General features: G+C 41.2%; 1 protein-coding gene across 1 annotated transcript in view; it reads right to left on the bottom strand.

Moving 5' to 3' along the window:
- The window catches only part of agtpbp1 (ATP/GTP binding carboxypeptidase 1), a 133,559-nt gene that overhangs the window by 52,961 nt on the left and 53,465 nt on the right, over positions 1–27,133 (bottom strand). The window contains exons 19-25 of the mRNA XM_056281479.1: positions 26,653–26,797; positions 25,822–25,972; positions 25,151–25,331; positions 6,884–7,013; positions 6,107–6,238; positions 4,813–4,989; positions 3,644–3,804 (exon numbers count right to left, since the gene is read on the bottom strand). Coding sequence (XP_056137454.1) covers positions 3,644–3,804; positions 4,813–4,989; positions 6,107–6,238; positions 6,884–7,013; positions 25,151–25,331; positions 25,822–25,972; positions 26,653–26,797 — 1,077 coding nt within the window. The remainder of the gene's footprint in view (positions 1–3,643; positions 3,805–4,812; positions 4,990–6,106; positions 6,239–6,883; positions 7,014–25,150; positions 25,332–25,821; positions 25,973–26,652; positions 26,798–27,133) is intronic.

Here is a 27,133-nt window from a genome sequence, read left to right as displayed (position 1 = left end):
CTCCCTATAAGTTGTTTGCAGTCATGTGATTCCAATGATGCGTGAAATTCAGATGGAGGGCAGGAAGTGCAAAGCAGAATGGATGAGATGGAGGAAAACCCATACTGTGCTAGTTTAGATGATATTACAAGAGGTATGTATAAACAGAAGGACGTGATCCTTATGTTATGAAAAGGAGCGATTTTTCAACTGAATTAAAAGATTTGCCTGAGGCAGTAGATATAAGTAACTACCTTGTTCTCCAGACATCCTTCTACTCAAGAAAACAAATGAAGCATACAAAAGTATGAAGGCATGCAACTGTTTTTTGTTAGCGTTTGGGTCCATGACCTTGGTACCAAGGTGCTCCACAATAGCTGTCGTTTGGTTTTCGCCAGGGTGAGTGGCTTGTCTTTTATTGTCCTGTGGATTAACCTAGCAACAAACAGTAAATGCCGTGGCACCTCTCGATGTTAACGTTATGGTTGTTTACTTAACGTTTCTAGACTAACCACTCTCAAAATTCCGGTGAAACACTGCTAACTTAATTGCTTTTGTTTTTGTATAAGATGTATGTACATGTAATTGTAGCCTACCCTACCCAATGAAGGGAAATGACAGTAACTGTCAGTTTCTAAAACACACTTCTGCAGATCCCAACACAGGAAAACTAAGATCCAACATGGCAACTATAATTTCTAAGGTTTGTCTTAGACTAAGACAAACAACACAAAGTGTAGTTGCAATGTCATATCTTAAAATGTTCCATGTTATGGACCAACAGTTAGCTACATAAACATAGCGACATAAGTTACGTTACTGACTCCACTCCTGCCAACTGCAGACCAAGGTTTGCGAGCCATTTTCTCTGGTGTTTTTTGGTCAATTTCTTGCATTTTTTCCCCCTCATGAACAACAACTTTTGGTACTCAATAAAAACTCCTTGTGGTTTCTCAGTTAATGACGCCAAACATAGGCATTTCGAAAGTTTGTGACAGTGCTTCCTATGTAGAAAATCACTTCCTGCCCTCCATCTGTAGTTCGCGCCACAGCAACAGAGTGACGTGACGTCATATGCAAACAAATATAGTTCCCTCCTCACACAACATTGGCATAAATACCACCATTCACCTAAAATTGTTATGCGCGATACGCTTATTTCTGTTATTGGGTAAATGTATTGTTCATGATAATATGTGGAGTGTCTGTTATTGTCCATGTATGTATTGTGCTGCAGAGTTTAATGTGTACCAAAAACAAATTCCACCAACCTTGGTTGTGTGGCTAGTAAAACAATCTAATCTAATCTAATTTACTCAATTGACTCAAAAATGTAACATCCCACAGACCCATTTCTTCCATTATTTACAAATTTGAAATTTCATGCACAGCAGATAGCCCCAGTTCCCCAATATACCAGCTGAAACAACTTTAGATAGAATTCTCAACATAAACATGCACAACAGCAGAGTAATCAAAGTGATATATAGTCTAACATATTGAGACTTTGCATTCCCCCCTCTCTTTCCACTATTAGATCCCAGTGGGGGGATGATTTGGCATCTGAAATAACCGATCACAATTGGCAGTCCATTCTTCAAAGAGAACGTTCTTCCTCAATTTGTGCTAGGCATGGGCTCATACAATTCAAGGTCATACACTGTCTTCATCTATCCAAAGAAAAGTTGGCTAAGATTTTTCCAGGGGCAGATCCCTTATGCAACAGATGCAAGACAGTAACACGATTCCTCATTCACACTTTTTGGACTTGTCCAAATCTTCATAATTATTGGACATCTATATCTGATACATTTTCAGGGGTTTTTGGAGTCAAATTTACCCCTTCCCCTTTGATTGCAAATTTCGGAGTAGTACCAGAGGACATAATCCTTCCCAGACTTACTTGAATTGCTTTTGCTTCCTTCACTGCTACGTGCCTTATACTGACGAAGTGGAAGCAGGAGGCCTCTCCCACATGTGTCACGTGGGCTGGAGAACTTATGAGGTTTTTACACATGGAGAAAATAAAGTTTACATTGGGTGGCTCTACAGGTAAATTTTATAAGATATGGCAACCATTTCTGACATATAAGAAAACACTAAAACTGTATATTCTTCCATAACGGATTCTTATTCAATCAAATTACAATGTAGATTAGCTATAGACAACCATGACTAATATATACATCTATTTTTTTGTATGTGTATTTGTGTTTATAGTTTGATTTATTTTGCCATTTATGTAAGTTTAAATTTTTCATTTTATTTCTGTACAAGCTGTCTTTTTTTTTGGGAGGGGGGGTATAAAAATGTACCATGCAAACTTTTGATATTCCACATTGAAGGTATTACAAACCTGGTTGTTGAAGAAGTTATGCATGACTAAAAATAAATGAATGAATGAATGAATGAATGAATGAATGAATGAATGAATGAATGAATGAATGAATGAATGAATGCACTTCAGTGACCAGCAACTCTCTGGAGACGCTAATAATTTTCACTCTAAGTGTGGCTATTAGCCATGGTGTTTGTGAACTGGACCTTTTTGCAATGGTGCTCACTTGCATAGAAAGGGGCCAATTTTGCGGCAGATGTATGCATATTACCTAATTTAAATACATGCAAATAGCAAAGGGGCACTGAGACACTATTTGCTTTGCAGCGCAGTGAGGGGTGCTTTTCACCCTTTGTGGGTGCTCTGAGAATTACACGGTTTCTTTTTGTCTTAGTTGTGCAGGTTTAGCGGCCACAAAAGCCGTGCAATACTCTTATAAATTCACCAGTGAGTGTTTTGAAAGCCACTTTCTTTGACATTTTATTATTTTTTTGGACTTTTTCCCCTTTTTTCTCCGAATTGTACTTGGCCAATTATCCCACTCTTCTGAGCCTTTCCGGTCATTGCTCCACCCCCTCTGCCGATCTGGGGAGGGCTGCAGACTACCACATGCCTACTCCGATACATGTGGAGTTGCCAGCCGCTTCTTTCCACCTGACAGGAAGGAGTTCCACCAGGGGGACGTAGCACATGGGAGGATCACGCTATTCTCCCTAGTTCCCCCCTCCACCCGAACAGGCACCCCGAACGACCAGGAGGCACTAGTGCAGTGACCAGGACACATACCCACATCTGGCTTTCCACCCGCAGACACAGCCAATTGTGTCTGTAGGGATGCCCGACGAAGCTAGAGGTAACACGGGGATTCGAACCAGCGATCCCCAGGTTGGTAGGCAATGGAATTGACTGTCATGCCACCCGGATGCTCGTGCATGTCTTTCTGATGGTGCGAGGAACCAGAGCACCCAGAGGAAAGTCACGCAGACACAGGGAGAACATGCAAACTCCACACAGAAAGGACCTGGGACGGCCTGGGGTTCGAACCCAGGAGCTCCTTGCTGTGAGGCAACAGTGTCAACCACTGGGCCACCGTGCTGCAGAATGATTGCTTTAACTGTGCATTTTCCCTCATGCTCCTCAGCACTTGGCCAACCAATCATGTAACTTCAGCTATGTTGTTGTTCACCTGATCCAGCTGTCCAATCGTGCCAAACATGATCATTCATCATGCTAAAGTGGTTGCTCAGTCAAGGACATTCACGCTAGTAGGGCTGGCCAGCCAAAAAGGAACTCTCCATGTTCAAGTGAGTATTATAACAATTTTACCTGGCCACTTTACAGCGTGTCTCCATGAGATCACTCTCTACATCCAGCAGGTGCTGGTGGTTGCGGAGCCCCAGGGGAGAGGTCAGCCTCTTCAACCTGAGCAGGGCCACACAGAATTGGGCTCCCATCTCTTCTAGCTCCCTGGTGCCAATCTGAAGACCCTGGAGATGAGACACACATACATACATGCATACACACACACACACACACACACACACACACACACACACACACACACACACACACACAAGAGAGAAAATACTTAGATGTTGGTAGACACATCCACACATGTATTTCCACGCAACAGATTCACGCAAACAAAAATATGCACATATCCGAGATGAAGATGAAAGATGTGAATTATCTCAACAGTCATCTGAAACTTTCCAATTCCCAACAGTGGAACACTGGGATGCAACTCACAGTGGTAGCTTTTTGAACATGAAACATGATACATGATAGTAAATTTCATCTTTCCATAGAAATACACAGTCAAACACACGCAGCTCATTCACAACCCATCCCACAAACTGCCATGCATCTTTTCTTCCAAGAGTGAAGCCAAAAGGAAACATCTTACGTTGACCTGGCTAAAGTTATGCACAACAACATCTCACAAGTCAGTATGCACATCTGGACAAATACTTTAATACTAGCCAGTGGGGATGTGTGTGTGTGTGTGTGGGGGGGGGGGGTTAACTGGTGCCAAAGCGGCTACCCATTACCGCCCATGGGCTCAATAGATGTTGATATTGGCAACTTCTAGCAGAAAGGAGCCTGGAGATGGATGAGGAAGGAACCAAAGAGAGCAAGGGGGAAGGAGAGAGAGAGAGACAGAGATGTAAGAACAGAAAGTGATAAGAAAGCAGAAATGATAGGAAGGGACCAGTTTAAAAAAAAAGTGAGAAGAGATAAAGAGATGTGGTTGACTGAAAACGCAAGTGGAGCCACTGAAGATAAGAAACATGTCAAGGTGCGGATTGGTTGAATTGAGTCATGGAACACTATTAACACATGTACATGCACAAGGCATAGTATGTGCCTTTCAAGGTTTACATATTAAGACTAGGGCTCCATCTGGTGGTCATTTCAAGTTTAATTGTGCTAGCTGCCTCTAACTCACTCTTAAGAGACACACGCACACACAGCAAATACACACATATCCTTACCTTGTACTTGCCCTGGTCACAGCCACAGAGTGTGCTTTCCATGGTATAACTACGTTGTACTCCTATCTCCCTCCATACAACCACACGTGCAGTGGACTCTTTGGAGCGCTCTACCACGAAACTGCAGCTGGACATGCTGAAGGCTGGGGCCATCTGGGATAGGACCTTTGGCAGGGTCTAAGGAGAGAAAGATTAAGATGAAGAGAGGGTCTGTGCTTATGTGTGTATTTGTGTGAGGTGCTATTACAGAGATGAGTTATATACTGGTTGGGATAATACATTGTGTCAACCAATTGCACCTCTATTAGTAGATAGCAGCAGCTTCATTGAAAGTGTTCTTGATGTTTTTGCATAATTCTCTTTTTTTAATTTTTTTTTTTACACTTTACAGACATGCAGGTTTGCAGTGGAAATGTAGCTTCATCTCTTTAAGGCCTCATTTCAGATTTTATTGTCTTTATACTTAATTTTTTCAAAACGCTTTTAAGATTCAATTTTACTTGACAGTCAATTGATAACTTTTATTAAAACTTTTTCTTCAATCCCAAAAAAAGTAGAGGATTTTGCTTTGATTTTGCTAATGATTGATGAGAGCATTGAAAAATTTAGGCAAAAAATGAACCAGATTCTTCCTGTTGTGTTGTGAACAAATTTCAAAATGACAGCAATCGATGAAAAATAATTTACCCATTTACACACAGGAGAGCCAATTAAGAATTTTAAGACCTAGAGAGAAGGGAATATGTCCCAGTACATAATACTTGTGTCGACAACCTGAATTAGTATTCAAAAGCCATGACAAACTGATTTGAATTCTTAGGACAACCTGTCTGTCTGATGATATCTCCCATTGACTGCGCCAATAGAAATGTCTTATCCGATGAAATATAATAGAAGTATAATTGAATAGAGTTGATTTCATTAAGCTGAATGTAATTAATATTCACTTGTAAAAACAGTTAACGAATTTGAAACAGGAGAAAATGTTGTAATGTTTATTTGAATATGTGTATGCATTTGTATGACTGAATGGTTTAGTGGCTATCTGAGTGTTCGTTTCAGTATGAGTGCCTAACTCACAATGTCACTGTTCAGGTTGTGCATAGGATACAGTAAAGGATAGAGTATGCATGTGTCTTCATCTCTGTATCACTGTCAGTTTCATGTGTGGTTCTGTTTGCCTGGGGGTGAGTGTGAATATGTGTTGGAATACTTAACCAAAGTTCTAGGTGCAGGTGACAGGAAAATGCGCGTTTGTTTGTGTCTGTGCATGTGTTTGAACGTGTGTGATCACCCTGTATCCAAGATCCTCATGCAGGTCACAGGAGGTGGTACTGACATTCGACTGCCAGACGGTCTCCTTCACACTGCAGCCGTACATAAAAACATTTTTCTTACGGGAATGGCCATGGTAGTCACAGTAGACCTGCACACAGACAAACGAACACAGAAAAAAAAATGTTTTAGCTTGTATCACTTTCTCTTCGGGTGCCAGTGAACAAGACACTGAACCACCAACTGATATAGTGGAGCATCCAGTGAGAATGTATACCATTTTAAGAGTATGGACAAATTATAACCTTATTGTATGTGGTTTGCATGCCCCAGTGACACAAAGTAATGTTGTTAGGCACAAGGTGTTGGTTCTTCTGGTTTGGTCGAACAAATCAAATTGGTCTCTGGTAAGGAGCTACACAAAAAGAGATGTGCAAAGACCTATTAAAGACAGCAGAGAGAACCTTGCCCTTGACAGGGATACCAGGTCCCAATTCTGGGGCCAAGCCTGAGACTTGGGCTCATAACCTTCTGATGGCTGGTTGACCTACGTCCTGTAGCTGGATGTGGCCTGAGCAAACCACATGGAGCTGCTGCCTTATGGGTTCACTGCCTGCAAGGATTGGGAAAGGGTTCTGAAGCAATGCCCGCTGGGGGAAAGCAGACCCAGGCATGATTGACCTTAGCAACTAAAACTGGCACTTTAAATGTGGGGCAGGTTAATACATGCTGTAGTAAAATGTAAAATCCCTCAGTAATTTTAATCGCTAAGCCTGCATGTAAAAAGTACTCATACCAGTGGTGTCCTCTGTATATGTTTGAGGTACTGCAGCAAGCTCTTGGTGTGGAAGATGGTTGGGTGGAGCTCAAGGTTGGGGTTCTGCCACTGTCGATTCAAATCCTCTCCACTAAGAGAACAACGATGACTAGAGAGAGAAAAAAAGATGGGTGGGGCAGAGGACAAGTAATATACGTAAAGTTAAAAGTGAAGAATCGTAGGATAACAGCTTGTATGTGAATATCCACATATCTAAGAGTACTGCGCACTCCTAAGTGCTGTTAATATGTGGATGTTGTGTATCCAGTGCATAGGGTTGCCAAAAATATCAATTTATTGATAACTATTGATTCTGAAGTTTTATAATGATATCAATCTGCAGTGCACCACACATTCGATACCAGCCTGGCTGAAGTCACATTGGAAGCAGCATCACAAATGTGCTTTTCACCACCGCCTCCATTGACTTTGAATGAGAGGTGGCCGATCACTTGCACAGAACATGATGGAATAACTTGTGGCATGGTGAAAAAAGCTGAAATCAATATCAAAAGTTTAAACTTGATCCTGCTGTGTGAGAAATGTGCATAGCAGCAACCGATCAGATTTCAGAGAAATGTCCGCTGTGAAAATTCTCCCACTTGCAAATACTAGTTTGCCTTTTTACAACATCATAGAGGAGAAGCTGATTTACCGTTTCGTTGTTTCTGCTCTGCCGATGTACACTGACACTGACAAAAGAAACACCTTTGGTGAAGTGCCAGAAATTGTCGGCATTTCTGGTGTATAAAATAATGTACAGAGCTATCTTCTCAAGAGACCATGGATATCCATCCTATCTTAGTTAGTTGTTGATTTTATCTGGCTTATTTTCATATGATTTAACTTTACTGAGCATAAAAATATCCAACCAATACATCCATCAGTAAGATGACACACCCACAGACAGCAAACAGTAGTAGGCAGTTTTGTTACTTCCAGTGTGTCTTCAGCCAGGCTGCTATTCAAATGACTGCTCACTAGTTTTCACTTCATTGAGATTGGACTGACTGCTCTGACTGGACCAGCCTCACTATTCGATGCAATATACTTTATTGTCTTCTGAGGAAAATTTGTCTTTGACTCAAGTGCTGCACGTCATGTAGCTGCCTCCATAGTAGTAATAATGATTACCAAAACAAACCCAAACAAACAACATAACAACACATACTGTAGCACATCACAACCACAAATTACACATAGTGTTGCACATAGTACACAACCAGTGGTAAGAACATGGGACATATTGCACAACCTCTCGCATCATATCAAAAAAACTGTAAACCATACAGGTACAGCTGAAAAAATGGGAGAAAAAAAAAACAGCAGGCAAAATTGTGAATTTGGTTGTATAAGTTGTTGAAGTTGAAATAAAAACTAAGTTAAAAAAAATCTATCACACACCTCTCACATAAAAGTCTTCATAAAAAGATATTGCACAACTCTGTAGCTCAAGCAGCATAATTCAAAATTTTAATTGAGGTAGGCACAAATGAGTTTTTCAAACGGGTGAGTTTATATTGGGGTACTCTATACCGTGTGTCAGAGGGTAATTGCTCATACTCCGCATGGAGAATGTGAGATGGATCAGACAATATTCTCTGGGCTTGCCTGAGAATAGACTGCTCATAGTATATACAAACCCTAATTCCAATGAAGTTGGGATGTTGTGTAAAATGTGAATAAAAACAGAATACAATGATTTGCAAATCCTTTTCGACCTATATTCAATTGAATACACTACAAAGACAAGATACTTAATGTTCAAACTGATAAACTTTATTGTTTTTTGCAAATATTCACTCATTTTGAAGTTGATGCCTGCAACACGTTCCAAAGAAGCTGGGACAGGGGCAACAAAAGACTGGGAAAGTTGAGGAATGCTCAAAAAACACCTGTTTGGAACATTCCACAGGTGAACAGGTTAATTGGAAGGAGGCGAGTGTCATGATTGGGTATACAAGGAGCATCCCCGAAAGGCTCAGTCGTTCACAAGCAAGGATGGGGTGAGGTTCACCATGTTGTGAACAACTGCGTGAGCAAATAGTGCAACAGTTTAAGAACAACGTTTCTCAACGTACAATTGCAAAGAATTTAGGGATTTCATCATCTACAGTCCATAATATCATCAAAAGATTCAGAGAATCTGGAGAAATCCCTGCACATAAGCGGCAAGGCCGAAAACCAACATTGAATGCCCGTGACCTTCGATCCCTCAGGCGGCACTACATTAAAAACCGACATCATTCTGTAAAGGATATTACCACATGGGCTCAGGAACACTTGGAAAAACCATTGTCAGTTAACACAGTTCGTCGCTACATCTACAAGTGCAAGTTAAAACTCTACCATGCAAAGCGAAAGCCATATATCAACAACAGCCAGATATGCCGCCGGCTTCTCTGGGCCCGAGCTCATCTGAGATGAACTGAAGCAAAGTCGAAAAGTGCGCTGTGGTCTGACGAGTCCACATTTCAAATTGTTTTTGGAAATCATGGACGTCGTGTCCTCCGGGCTAAAGAGGAAAAGGACCATCCAGATTGTTATCAACGCAAAGTTCAAAAGCCAGCATCTGTGATGGTATGGGGGGGTGTTAGTGCCCATGGCATGGGTAACTTGTACATCTGTGAAGGCACCATTAATGCTGAAAGGTACATACAGGTTTTGGAGCAACATATGCTGCCATCCAAGCGACGTCTTTTTCAGGGACGTCCCTGCTTATTTCAGCAAGACAATGCCAAGCCACATTCTGCACGTGTTACAACAGCATGGCTTTGTAGTAAAAGAGTGCGGATACTAGACTGGCCTGCCTGCAGTCCAGACCTGTCTCCCATTGAAAATGTGTGGCGCATTATGAAGCACAAAATACGACAACGGAGACCCCGGACTGTTGAGCAACTGAAGTCGTACATCAAGCAAGAATGGGAAAGAATTCCACCTACAAAGCTTCAACAATTAGTGTCCTCAGTTCCCAAATGCTTATTGAGTGTTGTTAAAAGGAAAGGTGATGTAACACAGTGGTGAACATGCCCCTGTCCCAGCTTTTTTGAAACGTGTTACAGGCATCAAATTCAAAATGAGTGAATATTTGCAAAAAAACAATAAAGTTTATCAGTTTGAACATTAAATATCTTGTCTTTGTAGTGTATTCAATTGAATAAAGGTAGAAAAGGATTTGCAAATCATTGTATTCTGTTTTTATTTACATTTTACACAAACGTCCCAACTTCATTGGAATTGGGGTTTGTATATATATAGTAAATATATACGTATATATGAGTCGAGCACTCAACACCATTGACGGTTTCAGAAAAAAACGCTGTATATATATATTCCTCGCTATGCTGCAAGGGAAAAAAAGTTTGCCAATATGACTTAGATACTCGGGCACAGGTAGAGACAGAAAGAGAAAAAAAAACTCTCTTCCAAATACACTGTACCATATTACTGTCCTTATAACTGTTACCATTTCACCATTTAATTTTCAACTGAATAGAATTTTTTTCTTTCTTCTCTTTATAGTTCTATAAGTTTTTTTCTGTTTTGGAAATTGGAAATAACTTTTTTTTTCAAATTATGGAATTTGTTTATTCTCTTTTGCCACATTGAAAATGGCATCTAATAGCAAAATGTTTGTATCAGATACTGACAAATGTGTATTTAAGTTAAAAAACTTTTTAGATCGTGACAACCCTACAATTGTCTGTTTCTGAGAATGTTTCTATGTGCCAAATGTTTGAATTTATTTAAAGATAGTCCCTTGAGATATAGCATCTCATTTTCAAGGGGGTCCTATAGACGAATTCAAAATTATAAAACATACAAACAAAAACAGCCTAACATAACACGCACACACTGCAAATACACAGATATACAGACAACCTGCTCAACTTCTCCCACCCACACCCCCAGTCCTCAGATCAGGAAAAGTGGTGTAGCTGTTGCAGGAAAATGTGCTACTTTTCAAATATTTTAAAATACCTTTCCAGAGAAAATACCTTGTTTATTATAACAGATGTTGTTGGGCAATCAAATCGTAAATAATATTTTGCAAATATAACTTTTGGTATCTCCATATCTTTGGCAATACCGATACCTACTGCTCAAACTAGTGAATTACGTTGAATGGATGACATACCGTGATCACGTGACCAAGCTAACTAATAGAAGAGGAAATGCATACTATACTGCCAGAACCACCAGGAGCTACACTATAAATTCTAAAAGTTAAGTTTACTTAAAAACATCTGGAAACCGATTACATTTGGGAAAAGTAAGTAAATGATCTTAATTGTGTCAAGTTACGTGAAATGATTTTATGTGAAATGAACTTGACACAATTAAGTTCATTTACTTACATTTACCAGCTGTAATCGGTTTCCTAATTTTTTTTAAGTAAACTTAACTTTTAGAACTTACAGTGTACTCATTATCCCTGTGGATTTTAACAGAGCAAACCTCAGCCACGAATTGCCAAAATACAGACCGCATGTTAAATGTCCCACCAGAGACAAAAACACTAGATCATTGCTACACAATATTAAAGGACGCCTATCGCTCTGTCCACCGTGCAGCCCTGGGCCTCTCTGATCACTGTCTGATTCATCTTATCCCAACCTACGGGCAGAAACTAAAATCTGCAAAGCCTGTGGTTAAAACTGTGAGGAAATGGACCAATGAGTCAAAGCTGGAACTCCAGGCCTGCCTCGACTGCACTGACTGGAGTGTTTTTGAGGCTGCATCTACAGACCTGGACAAACTTATGCTTAACTTAAACTACACAAATTTAGGCTGATTTTGACCTGATTGCGTCACTGCCAACCATCGTTCAGTGTCGGGCTGGAATATGTCGGGAACGACAAATGCTCTTGTAGTGTGACATAATCCAAGACCAGCGTCAGACACCCCACGACCCCAACTCGACAAGTCTAGCATGTCAGAATGTTTTTGCATTTTCCGTCTAGTTTGACACCCCTGACTGAAGCTCAAAGACGTGTTCCTGATGCTGACCAATAGGATAACAGAATGCTCTCTGGCATGTATAGGGGAACAAAGATGGTGAAGAGAAAGGCTGTGGCTGTGAGATCAGAGAGATGGTACGGCGAAACTGAGGAAAAGTTCATTGAGCTATGGAGACTAAACCCTTGCCTTTATGACCTTTCTTCAAGGGAGTACACCATGACAATCCCAAGAGAGAAATGTTGGCGAGAAGTTCTCTTTGAAGAATAGACAGCCTATATTGTCCTCTTCGAGACACCCAGGGACGGGTCCACAATCGCTTTTTCTTTGTTTTCTTTTCCGAGCACAAGACCGCTCGCATCACAGATAGCGCTTCTTGCATGATCGACACTTCTTGACCCTCCTCCCCAACGACCTATGAATTCGTGTACGGTTATGATGACAATGACGGCAGCATACGATGATGGGTCAGGATCATACTTGTAGTGTGGCCAGTCTGGCGTTCAAGACAGGACACGAATTTATAGCAGTAGTCTGACATGGTGCCATCGTGAAAGACAAAAAATATCGTATAATCTGATTTGGGCATAACTGACACTGACATCTTACATCACCTTTTGTGAGGACGTGTGCCCACTAAAACTTTCTGTACCTTCCACAACAATAAGCCCTGGTTCACAGCAAAACTCAGGCAGCTTTGTCAGGCCAAAGAGGAAGAATACAGGAGTAGAGATAGGATCCAGTACAACAAAGCCAGAAATACACTCACGCTACTCTGAAAAGTTGAAAAACAGGTTTTCTGCCAATGACCCAGCATCAGTCTAGAGAGGTTTTAAAGACATTACCAACTACAGGAGACCATCCCCCCACACTGCAGGGAACCATCAACTGGCTGATGACCTAAATGGGTTTTACTGCAGCTTTAAAAAGAAAACTTTCACACCCCTCACCCTTTCCAGCACCAACTGCACCCCCTGCCAGCCCCTCTCCCCTCCCCACCAAACCCCCACCCGCACTCAAGATCTGGGTTGAGGACATGCACCAACTCTTCCAGAGAAAGAAGACCAGGAAGGCACCAGGCCCAGATGGTGTGTCACCCTCCTGTCTAAAAAGTCTGTGCTGACCAGCTGGCCGCCATTTTCACACTGATCTTCAACAGATCACTGGAGCCGTGTGAAGTCCCCTCCTGCTTCAAGAGCTCCACTACCACCCCCGGTCCCCAAGAAACCCAGGATCACAGGATTAAATGACTACATGCCCATTGCTCTAATGTCTGTGGTCATGAAAACCTTTGAGACTAGTGTTGGCCCACCTGAAGAAAATCACAGGCCCACTGCTTGACCCCCTGCAGTTTGCCTACCGAGCAAACAGGTCAGTGGAGGATGCAGTCAACATGGGATTGCACTACATCTTCCAACACCTTGACTTCCCAGGGACATACGCAAGGGTCCTGTTTATGGACATCAGTTCAACACCATCCTCCAAGATATCCTCCACTCCAAACTCACCTGGCTCACTGTACCAGTTCCCACCTGCCAGTGGATTAAAAACTTCCTGACAGACAGGAGGCAGCTGGTGAGGCTGGGGACAACCACATCCAGGACCCAGACAATCAGCAGTGGCGCCACCCAGGGATGTGTGCGCTCCCCTCTACACAAAAGACTGCACCTCAGGTGACCTATCTGTTAAACTCCTGAAGTTTGCGGACGACAACCATCATTGGCCTTATCCGGTATGGTGATGAGTCTGCATATAGACGGGAGGTTGAACAGCTGACTCTCTGGTGCAGCCATAACAACCTTGAGCTGAACACCCTCAAAACTGTGGAGATGACAGTGGACTTAAGGAGAGACCCAAAAACTGCTCCCCCTCACCATACTCAACAGCATGGAGCCTGCAGTGAAAACCTACAGATTTCTGGGTTCCAGTCTCCCAGGACCTAAGGTGGGCATCCAACATAGACACAATCATCAAAAAGGCCCAGCAGCGGATGTACTTTCTCTGCCAGCTCAGGAAGTTCAACCTGCTTCAAGAACTACTGATTCACTTCTACACTGCAATAATCCAGTCAGTCCTCCGCACAGCCATCTCTTTCTGGTTTAGATCAGCCACCAACAGGACAGAGGCAGACTACAACAGACAGTTAAGTCTGCAGAGAACAGGACTTCCGGGTCATGGCAGAGTGAGGACGTCTTTCCAAAGCTCCTCTCATCTTCTGTATAATTTATTCCTTTAAAACACACTTTTTTTACTTAAACCTGCACCGTTTTATAACTATCAGCATCATTATTGTTACGATCATTGTTTGACCTGTAACAATGTCTAACAAAAGCAGAAGGGTTAAAAACACCAACAAGACCAAGCAGACCTCGCCACCTAAACCATGTACAAGTGGGCTAACAGCTGACATGGCTACCTTAGATCTGACACAGATACTGAGGGAATTGAGAGAGGGTATCAAAGCTGATGTGGTGGTAGTGAAGGAGGAAATATCAGCAGAGTTACGTTCTTCTGTATCTGTCCTCCAAACTTCTGTCTCTGCCAATGTCGAAAAAATTGCGGATCTTGAAAGCTCTCTGACAGCTGCTGGGATAGGCTCCAGCATCCCCGCGACCCTGAGTGCAGGATAAGCGGTTTGGATAATGGATTGATGGAATACGAAATGGCAGAGCCATGGCATTTACATTTCCCTACAGGTCAGGCTTTTTCCTTCTTTTCACCTGTTCACCATACTTTCTCTAGAATTGACTACTTTATTTTAGATGTAAAACTTCTACCTTCTTCTATTCATCCCACCTATCATAGCATAGTGATTTCTGACCACAGCTCTCTGTCCTTTGAATTAGACTTCCCTGATGTACCCGCCCCATGCAAAATATGGTGCCTGAACCCTCTCCTTCTTTCTGATGGTACTTTTGTGAAATACATCCAAACGCAAATATCACTTTTTATAGAGACCAATGCATCTCCAGAAATATCCCATAGCACCAGATGGGAGGTGTGAAAAGCATACTTAAGTGGACAGATTATTGGCTATGCGTTAAATACCCAAAAAACAAACAAACAGGGAGGCCAAATTAAAAGGCTCACAGCTGAAATTTCGCAACTAGACAGCCAATATGCTTTGACTCCTTCCCCACAATTATACCAAAAGCGAATTCGTCTGCAGACAGAATTTGATTTGGCCTCTACCTCAACAGCGGAACAACTGCGATTAAATTCTAAGCATACATTTTATGAATTCGGTGACAAAGCAGGCAGGTTTCTTGCTCACCAAGCCCACCAAATGGTTTTGTGCCAAATATCCCAAATTAAGACTGCCTCGGGCTCTGTGACCACAGACCACAAGGGGATTAATGATTCCTTTGTGGCATTCTCTGCTAATTTATATTCATCTGAATATGACAATGATGTTTCTAAATCAGACTCTTTTTTTGAGAATTCAATTTTACCAACCCTTAATCAATCAAAAAGACAAGCATGTTAGGGTAAATACTCCTGTCTGTGCCCCCTGACCAAGGCATGGCACGATGAACTGAGTTGGTCCCCGGGTGCTACATGGCAGTTGCCCACTGCTCCTAGCTACACAACTAGGATGGGTTAAATGCAGAGGAAGAATTTCCCTACGGGGAACAATAAGTAGCAAAATAAATGAATAAATAATGACTCTCAGAAAGGTGATCTTGATAGCCCCTTGATGTTGGTAGCCCCTTGATGTTGGAGGAGGTCTCTGAAGCCATCAAAAATATGCAATCTGGTAAATCCCCAGGACCCGATGGATTCCCGCTGGAATTTTTCAAGAAATTCGCAAAGGAGCTATCTCTAATATTATTGTCTATGTTTACTGAATCCTTTTCAAATAGGAAACTCCCCGAAACCCTGAATCAGGCCTCTATTTGTCCCCTGCATAAAAAAGGCAAGGACCCTCTGCTGGGTGAATTGTATAGACCAATTTCTCTTCTAAATGTGGATTATAAAGTCCTTGCTAAATCCCTTGCTGGGCAGCTTGAGAATGTTCTTCCTGATCTGGTACTGCCTTACCAAACCAGCTTTATTAGAAACAGGCATTCCTACTTTAATATTCATAGGCTCTTTGATATTATCTACACTCACACTCGGTCGAATGTTCCTGAGCTTGTGATATCCTTAGACACTGAGAAGGCTTTTGATCGGTGGAATGGGAACATTTATTTAGGACTACGATAAATTTTGGATTTGGTAATGACTATATATCATGGGTTAAACTATTATACGTATCCCCCTTAGCTTCTGTCCATACAAATGACTTATTATATTCAAGATATTTCCCATTACATAGATCCACCAGACAGGGTTGCCCTATGAGTCCCCTGCTGTTCGTGCTTGCCATTGAACCACTTGCTGCTTCTTTACGTCACTGCCAGGCCTTAGAAGGGATAACCCGAGGAGATACCACACATAAATTATCTCTTTATGCTGATGACCTCCTTTTATATATCGCCAACCCATCATCTTCGCTACCACATGCCCTGTCTATTGGAACAATTTGGAAGGTTCTCAGGTGACAAGTTGAACTTAGAAAAAAAGTTAACGTGATCCTGTAAACCCAGTGGCCCTCAATATCCCAGCTACAGCATTTCCATTCAAGAGAGTGGCATCTTGCTTTAAATATCTTGGGGTGGTGGTACCTCGCTCCTTTCACATGCTATTTAAATTAAATTTCACACCTCTGAATGAGCAGTGCAAGCAGGACATACAACACTGGTGCTCCTTATCTCTATCAACAGCTGGCCGGATTAACCTAATTAAGATGAATATTTTTCCTAGATTTCTCCATTTGTTCCCAAGTATTCCCATTTTTATTCCTAAAAAACATTTTTTATCACTGGACCAATTCCTCACTGGATTTATATGGGATGGCAAAACCCCATGTATTCGTAAGTCATTTCTACAAAGGCCGAAAAGGTTAGGAGGTATGGCCATGCCTCACTTTCTTCACTATTATTGGGCTAGCAATATCAAAAACATTATAATGTGGGTCAGGGATGTTGCAGAAGCTCCAGTTTGGGTAAAATTTGAATCTTTTAAATTGAAACTCCCGTCCTTAATCTCGGCCACTTTACTACTTAGTGCTGGCGCTTTTGAAAATCCTGTAGTTAACCATATATTAAAGATCTGGGTAGTTTCTCAAACATTTTGGGTTGCAAAACGCTTCACTTCGGGCTCCTGTTTTGCAAATCATCTTTTCACCCCCTCTATGTCAGACCTGGCTTTTCTGGCCTGGCATGGGAATGGCAGAGTTGTTAAAGATTTATATATAAACAGAGTATGTGCATCATTTGAACAATTGTCAGAAAAGTATGCCCTACCACGCTCCCATTTTTTTCGGTACCTTCAGATTAGACACTTTGTACAAAAAGGTGATCACCCTTTCCCAGACCAACCTCCAAGCACCCCCCCTTAAATGCTCTTTTAGGATTTAATATTAGTCTCAAAGGGGCCATCTCCTGGATATATGATGTAATTAACACTTAATCCACAATCTCTAAACAACCTAAGGATAATTTGGGAACAAGACCTAGGCCTGTCTTTTGCATAGGGCCAGTGGACTTTAATTCTTGACCTAGTAAACTCCTCATCTCCTTGTGCTAGACACGGTCTAATACAATTCAAGATAGTTCATCGTCTTCATCTCACTAAGGACAAACTGGCAAGGATATATCCAAACATTGATCCCACCTGTGATCGATGTAAAACTACCACTGCAAACTGGTTGCACATGTTTTGGTCATGCTTAAGAGCTTCAGATATTTTAGGAAAAGGTCTTTGAATCCCTTAGTGACATGTAAAATATGACATTGTACCTCAGTCCATTACTACCCTGTTTGGATTGAAGCCAGAGGATGCAGTGTGGTCGACTGAAATGTGCAATGTGGTTGCCTTTACTACTCTGTTAGCTTGACGTCTCATGCTTCTCAGTTGGAAGAGAGCGGTGCCACCATCCCATACAAGATGGCTTAAAGAGATTACGTTTTACCTGAAGCTTGAAAAAAATCAAATTTACATTGAAGGGGAATCCAAATAAATTTGAAAAGGTCTGGAGGACTTTTCTTACCTACTATGATAACCTAACCCAAATAACAGACTGGGACATCACCTAATTGTTTCTTGGTTGGAGCAGAACTGTAGCAGTCTAAATAAGAATTACTTTAAATAGATAAAAATGAGTGTATTTTTATTATTATTAATTATTTTTTCTCTCCCTTGTCTGTGTTTATGTTAATGAAGTCATTGTAATGTCGTATATTTATTTGTACTTGATGTCATTTCGGAGGATGCTGTGGGTTGGAGACATGTTAGGGAGTAAGGGAGGGATGGGAATAACACTGGATTTATTTCATATGCTGATTCTGTGATTTGTAAAATGCAAAATCCAATAAATATAAGTTTAAAAAAAAGTCTGCAGAGAAAATACTTGGTGCCAACTTGCCCTCAATTCAGGACACCTCCAGAGTCAGGAAACAGGCAGGCAACATCACTACAGACCCATCACACCCTGGTCACAACCTGTTCCAACTCCTCCCCTACAGACAGTATGCACTACAGAGCGCTGTACAGCAAAAATACCAGCTATAAAAAGTTTCTTCCCGCAGCTATATTCTCTGCACCATTGCAGTTTATCGACTCTTATTTAGCCTGTATATAGTCAATCCTTGTGTATCTGATTTAATCTTGTGTTGTAGTGTTGTTATTCTATGTTAAGTACACTGAGAGAGCCATGAAACCGGAGTCAAATTCCATATATGTGCAAACCTACATGGCCAATAAACATGATTCTGATTCTTAAGTGTTTTCGCCAATGAAGACTATCAGTGTGACATTAAAAGACTGTAATGACTCCTAAATTTCTGGTCAGAAGGGGCACACGGTATGTGATTTTTTTAAAATTATTTTTAATTTTTTTAATTTTTATTTATTTATTTAGGTTATTCATTCAACCCAGCCACTGAGGATACACAAGCCAGTGCATCCTTAGTGCCGGTCCCAAGCCCGGACAAATGGGGAGGGTTGCGTCAGGAAGGGCATCCGGCGTAAAATCTTTGCCAAGTCAAATATGTGGATCATAAATAAGACTTACATACCGGATCGGTCGAGGCCCGGGTTACCAACGACTGTCACCGGTACTGTTAACCAGCAGGGTGTCGGTGGAAACTATGCTACTGTTGGGAGAAGGAGAGGGGGAAAGCATGTCCAGAGGCAGCTAGAGAGGAGGAAGGGTAGGCATGTGGAGGTCATGTCATCCGCGAACATCATCGTCCATGGAGACTCCTGCCTGATATTGTCCGTCAACCTGTCCATCACCATTGCAAACAAGAAAGGGCTCAGAGCCGATCCTTGATGTAATCCGACCTCCACCTCGAACCCATCTGTCATTCCAACCGCACACCTCACCATTGTCACACTTCCCTCATGCATATCCTGCACCACTCCTACATACTTCTCTGCAACTCCTGACTTCCTCATACAATACCACACCTCCTCTCTCGGCACTCTGTCATAAGCTTTCTCTAAATCTACAAAGACACAATGCAACTCTTTCTGGCCTTCTCTATACTTCTCAATCAACATTCTCAAAGCAAACATCGCATCTGTGGTGCTCTTTCGTGGCATGAAACCATACTGCTGCTCGCTGATCGTCACCTCTCCTCTTAACCTAGCTTCTATTACTCTTTCCCAAATCTTCATGCTGTGGCTGATCCACTTTATACCTCTGTAGTTGTTACAGTTCTGCACATCGCCCTTGTTCTTGAAAATCGGTACCAGTATGCTTCTTCTCCACTCCTCAGGCATCCTCTCACTTTCCAGGATTGTGTTAAACAATCTAGTTAAAAACTCCACTGCCATCTCTCCTAAACATCTCCATGCCTCCACAGGTATGTCATCAGGACCAACTGCCTTTCCACTCTTCGTCCTCTTCATAGCTTCCCTCACTTCCTCCTTGTTAATCCACTGAACTTCCTGATTCACTATCCCTACATCATCCAACCTTCTCTCTCTCTCATTTTCTTCATTCATCAGCCCCTCAAAGTACTCCTTCCACCTTCTCAACACAGTCTCCTCACTTGTCAGCACATTTCCATCTCTATCCTTGATCGCCCTTACTTGCTACACATTCTTCCCAGCTCGGTCCCTCTGTCTAGCCAATCGGTACAAGTTCTTTTCTCCTTCCTTAGTGTCTAACCCCTCATACAACTCACCATACGCCTTTCCTTTGCCACCTCTCTCTTTGCTTTATGCTGCATTTCCTTGTACTCCTGTCTACTTTCTTAATCTCTCTGACTATCTCACTTCTTTGCCAACCTCTTTCTCTGTATACTTTGCTGTACTTCTTCATTCCACCACCAAGTCTCCTTGTCTTCCTTTCTCTGTCCTGATGCTCCTGACCTTACTCCCCTTCCACCCGGTCTCTTGCACACAGTATGCCTACCTTTCTTCTTTCCATCATATCAGCCAGGACTCTCCCTTTACCAGTCATAGTGCCAACATTCAAAGTTCCAACTATCACCTCCACACTACTACCCATCCTTCTCTCCCGCTGCCTCTGGACATGCCTTCCCACTCTCCTTCTCTTTCGCCCAACAGTAGCATAATTTCCAATGGCACCCTGCTGGCCAACAGTACCGGTGGTGGTCATTGGTAACCCGGTGTAGCAGGCCAGATTAACCCCCCGCCAAGTATACCTGGGTATAGTCTGGGCTAGCCTAAAATATACCCCGGGGTATAAAATAGCCTAGGCTGGTTTATACCCTGGGGTATATTTTTGGACTAGCCCAGACTATACCCCTCTAGTCCAGATTATACCCCCCCACAGTTATTGCATACAAATGTCCTTCAGATTGGTAGATCAAGGTTAGGAAGGTTCCTAGTGAACATATACTATGTGTTAAAAAAATAAGTTTTTCCTCCTATATAGATGCAGGTTTTAGAAAATGGTCAGAACATGGACTCAGTAATCTATACCAACTTCATAAGGATGGCATCCTTAAATCATTTGAACAGCTAAGAAAGGAATTTATGCTTCCTAACACAGATTTTTTTTCAGGTATTTACAATTAAGGGACTTTTTAACAACACATCAAGAGTGGGATAGCTTATTGGTGCCCACTCCAATTGAAGAGTTCTTGATAAAATTACAAACAGGGATCGGGGATAAGAAAGTCATAAATCATGTTAACCAAATATTTTTAGGCTTGAATATGAATAATACACTGCAGATAAAAGGAAGATGGAAAACTGAAATGAATACAGATATACCACAGGACATGTGGGAAGAAATATGCACTGAAGCAAATCTAGTAACCAATTCAAATACATGGAGGGAATTCAAATGGAAGGTAACCATGAGATTATTTCAGACACCAGAAATAGTGGCTAAAATGGGCCCAACACACTCAAATAAATGCTGGAGAAATTGTGGAACACAAATTGACAATCATACCCACATATTTTGGACATGCCCTAAATTAAGAACATTTTGGGAAGAGGTGTTTGAGGCACTTAAAGGAAGTATTTCACCAACACTTCACAGAAGATCCAAAGATGGCATTATTGGGATTAATGCTGGAAGGAATTGATGGAAGAGCTAAAAAATACCTTTTACAAATATTACTAACAGCAGCAATTAAATGCATCACAATTAAGTGGTTAAAACCTGACCCCCCAAAATACAATATATAGATTGAGAAAGTATGGGAAATATATCAGATGGAACAAATAACTCTTTGAGACTTCAGAGCGATATATTTATTAAAAAGGTAGAGCCCGGCCATGGCTATATTGAGACACTGAAGTGTTCTAGACACTTGTATACATTTTGTATCATACATACATCTCTAACTTCTCAATTCACCTTAACTGTTTTATGCATATACATGCACCCATACCACTACACACATTCATACACAGCTCCCCCTCTCCGACCCTGACCCCTCCTTTCCTTTTGAAATTATTCATGTCTTTAATTTATACCGCCATTACAACTAACACTTCAAGCTAAAGTAAAGTTTTGTTTTTTATTATTTATTTATATTATTTTCCTTTTATTTATTAATTCCCTTTTGTTAAATTAAACCATATAGGTACAGCTGAAAAAATTGTGAATTTGGTTGTATAAGTTGTTGAAATTGAAATAAAAACTAAGTAAAAAAAGTTTTTGCTGTCATTTCTGATGTTTTTAAGCTAAAATATTTATTAGCTTAGCTAAAAGGGCTAAAAACAGTTGCTAGTTAGCCAAAAGGTAATGGGCTAGGAAGGTGATAGAGATTTGAAAGTTTACATGTATGTAGTACACCTCCGCTTGATCATGCACCTCAGTACTCATGGAACTGCACAACTAGGTGATACTACAGTGAATACTTTAATTTTATATTTTTAATAACTATAGATAGGAGTGGCCATGTGACAATTTGTCCCAGTAACTGTTATACGTGTAATTAAATAATTGCAATGATAAATTATGTCTTTGTAGGAATAATAAACAGAAGGAAGAAAATAAAGAAGGACGGAAGGACAAGGGGAAGTGTGAAGTGTTGGGTGTCTACATGTGTATTATTCAATTTTATTCTTTTTTTTTTTCCAAACAAAAATCCATCATGGATGATAACCTGTACGACCAGATTTTGAACTTCTAACTTCTCAGCTCTGTCTGAAAATATCCTCAGCATATCTATGACCTGGATCCTGCCAAGCATGTGAATGCAAAGTCTCAGTTTTGTCAAACAGCAAAGCCATTTCATGCTGATGTGGGAACTCTCTTCCATGGAGATGAGGCTCTTTACAAAACCTGTGTGCCCAACATTCTGAAGGACTGTCATGACAATCCAGCTACAGGAGGGCACTCTGCCAAAGATAAAAAATATCTCAGTGATATTACTGGACAGGCATGAAGAATTACGTACAAGAATACGTGAAGGCATCTCCGAAGTGTTTCATCAGTAATCCCAAAGTCAGCAAAAAGGCTCTGTCACTCAACCCCATACCTGTACCTGCCAAGATCTGGAGTCTGGTTGGGATTGACATTATCGGCCTTCTTCAAGAAACTACAAGTGGTATTAAGTACATTGTCGCCATAACTGACCATTTCTCCAAGTGCTCTGAAGCCGCAGCTATCCTGGACAAGAGGGCAAAGTCAGTGGCAGAGCCCCTTTACTCTGTTGTATGTCGACTAGGCTGCATGGACACCCTTATCAGTGACCAGGATCATGAATTTGTAAACAAAGTTATTGACTTGCTCATGGACTGTTTCCTGACAGATCAGCCTCTGCATACCACCCACGGTCAAATGGTCAAAGGGAACGTGACAACAGGACATTCAAGGCTGCATTGAGTAAGCTTGTCAGCAACTAAGCCGATGATTGGGATAAATACTTTCCAGGCATTTTGTTTGCTTATCATACATCTATCCATGCCTCAACAAAGTGCATGCCCTTCGAAGTGATGTACAGCCGCACTGCCAAGCTGCCCACCGACCTGAAGTCTGCCAACGAGAGTGATGAAGCACCACTTCCAAGCCCTGATGTTCTGCAGACACTTAACACCATTTGTAAATACCTCTGTTCCACAGTCTCCAGCAATAACGTCAGTGCACAGTCTCATCAGAAGGAGAATGATGATCGTCACCATGAAAGCAGCAAAGAGATTATTACAGGGTCCATAGTCTACATCAAAAACAGTCAACGTATCCACAGGATGGGATCCAAGCTGGAGCCTCGCTGGACTGGCCAATATTCTGTTGTTGAGTCACTCAGCAAAGGCCGAGTCAAGCTAAAAAATGTAAAAACTGACAAGATCCTAAGTAACACCTACCACACCAGCAACCTCAAGATCTACACAAATGCCACATCATCATCAGGTTTTCCCCATGACCTTGAGCACCCAACCATTGAGGACAAACCCAAATGGAGGAGCTAGACAAGATCAGTGACGCAACGGAATATGTTGTATTAATCTGGATAATTATTATTAATCTGGGTAATTAATTGGGTATAATCTGGCTTAGAAGGGCACGAAATAGCCTAGCCCAAATAATATCCAGGGGTATAAACTGGACTAGCCCAGAATATACCTGGGGTATAAAACAGGCTAGCACACTTTAACCCCAGGTCTGAGTGTAGGGGGTATAATCTGGTCTAGAGGGATATGAAATAGCCTAGCCCAAATAATACCCCGGGGTATAAACTGGACTGGACTGTATTCATTCTGTAAATTGTGTACACACAACATCTACTGCATGTTGTCTGTCTTGGGAGAGAGCTCCCTCCTCTGTTGCTCTCCCTGAGGTTTCTTCCTATTTTTTCTCCCTGTTAAAGGGGTTTTTATTAGGGAGTTGCTCCTTATCCAATGTGAGGGTCTAAGGACAGGATATTGTGTTGCTGTAAAGCCCCCTGAGGCAAATTTGTAATTTGTGATATTGGGCTATATAAATCAAACTGACTTGACTAAAAGGATTTCACTAAGAAATGGTTATTAGCCCACTTCTTAGTGAAATTTGCACTGATAATCTGCTTGTGTTTATAAAAATGTAACATCTATTTACGTTTTTCACAGTGTTTACCTGTTAGAAAGAAGACAATAAAACATTTGTCAAACATCAGTCAGTGCGTGGTTTTGTCTGTACCAGAAAAGAAACAACCTTTGGGAGCACTTACGCAATGTGTCCATGTCATGTTTATATTCTACATAACCCATTCTTTAACCTAACTAAGGAGTACAACTTGCGATGGGTCCTAAGTGAATTGAAACACATTTTTATTTTAAAGTATTGTTGCAACAGAAGTAGCCTTTAACCCATTTTATTTTGTTTCTCATCACATTACTTGGAAAATCTGATTCTTCAGCCTATTTCCATTAATACCAACACAAGGGCCTCCCTATAAACAAAAGAGTTTCACGAGCAATAATCAAAGAGGGTGTTTGGGTTCATGTGTCAGCATGTTTGTCAATCTGAAAGAATGTGTATGACTATGTTCACAAATTAGTTTAGCCATACTTTATTGATCCATTTGTCGCAATGGTAATTTCTTAATTTGCTGCCTAAAATGCCCAGACAGAGACTGAAAGGTATGCCACCTGCCATTCACATGTCGTACTTACCATAGCTATCTGTTTAATGCACATGTCATTGGACTATGGGAGTGAAACCCACACAAACATGGGGAAACTATGAAAACTCCATACAGAAGATCTACTATCCAATTTAAGACCTTGCTCATACCAATCTCTAAGCTACCCACCCACATTTCTACTCACTTTCCATTGACAACTCCATCAGGGTTGAGCATAGGGACTATCTTGAAGATGTAAGCCTCTCTCAGGCTATGTGCCAATGGGCTGGTGCCCATTAAGAATTCCAGTGTGCCCTTCATCACCCAGCTAGCATTGGTCTCTCCAGGGTGAACCCTAGCAGACAGGAAGATGAATGGACGGTTTCCTGCAAAGTGGGGCACATCGCAAATACAATTTAAAAAAGTGCCAAGGAAGAAAAAACAAAACTAGAATTGCCAATTTAAAGATATTCAACAAATGGGATTTAAACTTAAGTCTGAACTACAGTTGACTGCTAAAACCCAAGTAACTGATGTAATGTATATTAGAAGGTCCTGATTCCATGACTCTCCTCACATGTACTATTCACCCCAACCCTCTTGCATGGCTATGAGAACAGATCACTGAGTTGTTACATTAAGCTTACTATTTATTTTTAGTTTCTAAAATGCATAATATTAGCCATCTTGTGCACTATACCCTAGAGAATCTTTCCCGGAAGGCAAGGGGTTAAAATATAAATCTTACGGGAAGCTCTGAATTACACTGGCAGGTGAGGTCACTGGGCATTATGGTGAGGATTAACACAAACAGACCAACAGTTACTGACAGAACCACACACACACAGGGAGAGAGATGGAGAGCGAGCGACTTACGAAACTGACAGATGTGGTCATTGGAGGTTGACTCAGGCATGGCAGTTATGGTGAGGAGGGGGCAGCTGTTTCCTCCCAGAGTTTCACACAGGACATCCTGTCTCAGGTAGATGTGAGGAGTCCTCAACGCCTCCAGCTTAGACAGGTGCATCTGGGAAAACAATAAGGGGAAGAAAGACAAAAAGCTGCATGACAGAAATATTTCAAGTTTAATTATTAACATTATAGTTTGCACGTCATTTAAAACAACCTCCACTCTAGTTCTTAATACTGTATTACTGTACGTTAAAGCTTGTTTGCTGTTTTGGTTACTGGATCTCTTGTAATCATGTAACTGGCACAGTAATCTTTTCTACTGTTGCGCTAACTGTTCACTAAAAAGTCATAGATTTGTGTTATTTTAATCATTGACAAGATGAGGGTATATAGTACTTTTAGAGGGCAACAAGATCTACAAGAGCTAAGATACTGCCAATGCAAGGGAGGGCTTTACTAATGAGACAGTAATAATAGTACAACAGGAAGGGTGTATTAAAAGGAAAATATATTTACTCATGAAAACAGACATCCTTTAATACCAACATAATGACACCTCTTAGTTCTTTTTCTGATTGTAACAAAAGGTTTAGAGTGAAACAATTTAAGTAAACAGTGTCAGTGCCAGACAGTGTGATGAGTGTGATTTAAGGCCAGCAGGTGGTAGAAAATAGTTCACAGGAAAATGAATAGCTGTAAGACAAGGTTTGTCAGGCATTGAACATCAATAATACCAATACTGCCAATATTAGGAAGATCTGTAAAGAACTATCAGTCCTGTTATTGTCATACTACCTTTAGAGAAGAGTATGTATAAGGATAGTGATAGGCAAAGTAGCAAACATCGTCTTTGTGGCTGAAGGATGTGGTGAAGGTCATTGTATAGTAGGACTTCCCTTTCTGACCTCCCGCTGCAATGGAACTCCTTGAGAAATGGTTCCTAGGGAGAAAGAGTTTAATTTAGCAAATGTTATAGAAACTAGCCCCTTAAGTACAGTTGTTATATCAATCTCAGAGCTGTTGAAAACTCTCAGTGGTTGAGTATGTGCATATGTGTGTGTGTATGGGTACGTCACAAAAGTTAGAATATGATGAAATACGAATACGCCACATTTTTGCGTGATGTAACTACTGTATTTTGGACTATTTTGGCAAATGAAATTTCTTAATAATGTTACTGTTAGCAAAAAGATCCAAGTGTACCCAAATGAGAAACCATGGATGAACAGCGAAGTCAAACGGCTGCTCAGGGCAAGAGACATGGCTTTTAAATCAG

Source organism: Lampris incognitus, chromosome 1 (assembly GCF_029633865.1).
Source record: "Lampris incognitus isolate fLamInc1 chromosome 1, fLamInc1.hap2, whole genome shotgun sequence".
Classification (NCBI taxonomy): Eukaryota; Metazoa; Chordata; class Actinopteri; order Lampriformes; family Lampridae; genus Lampris; species Lampris incognitus.
The sequence above is the reverse complement of the archived record's forward strand: the minus strand, read 5'-3'. Positions and strand labels throughout refer to the sequence as shown.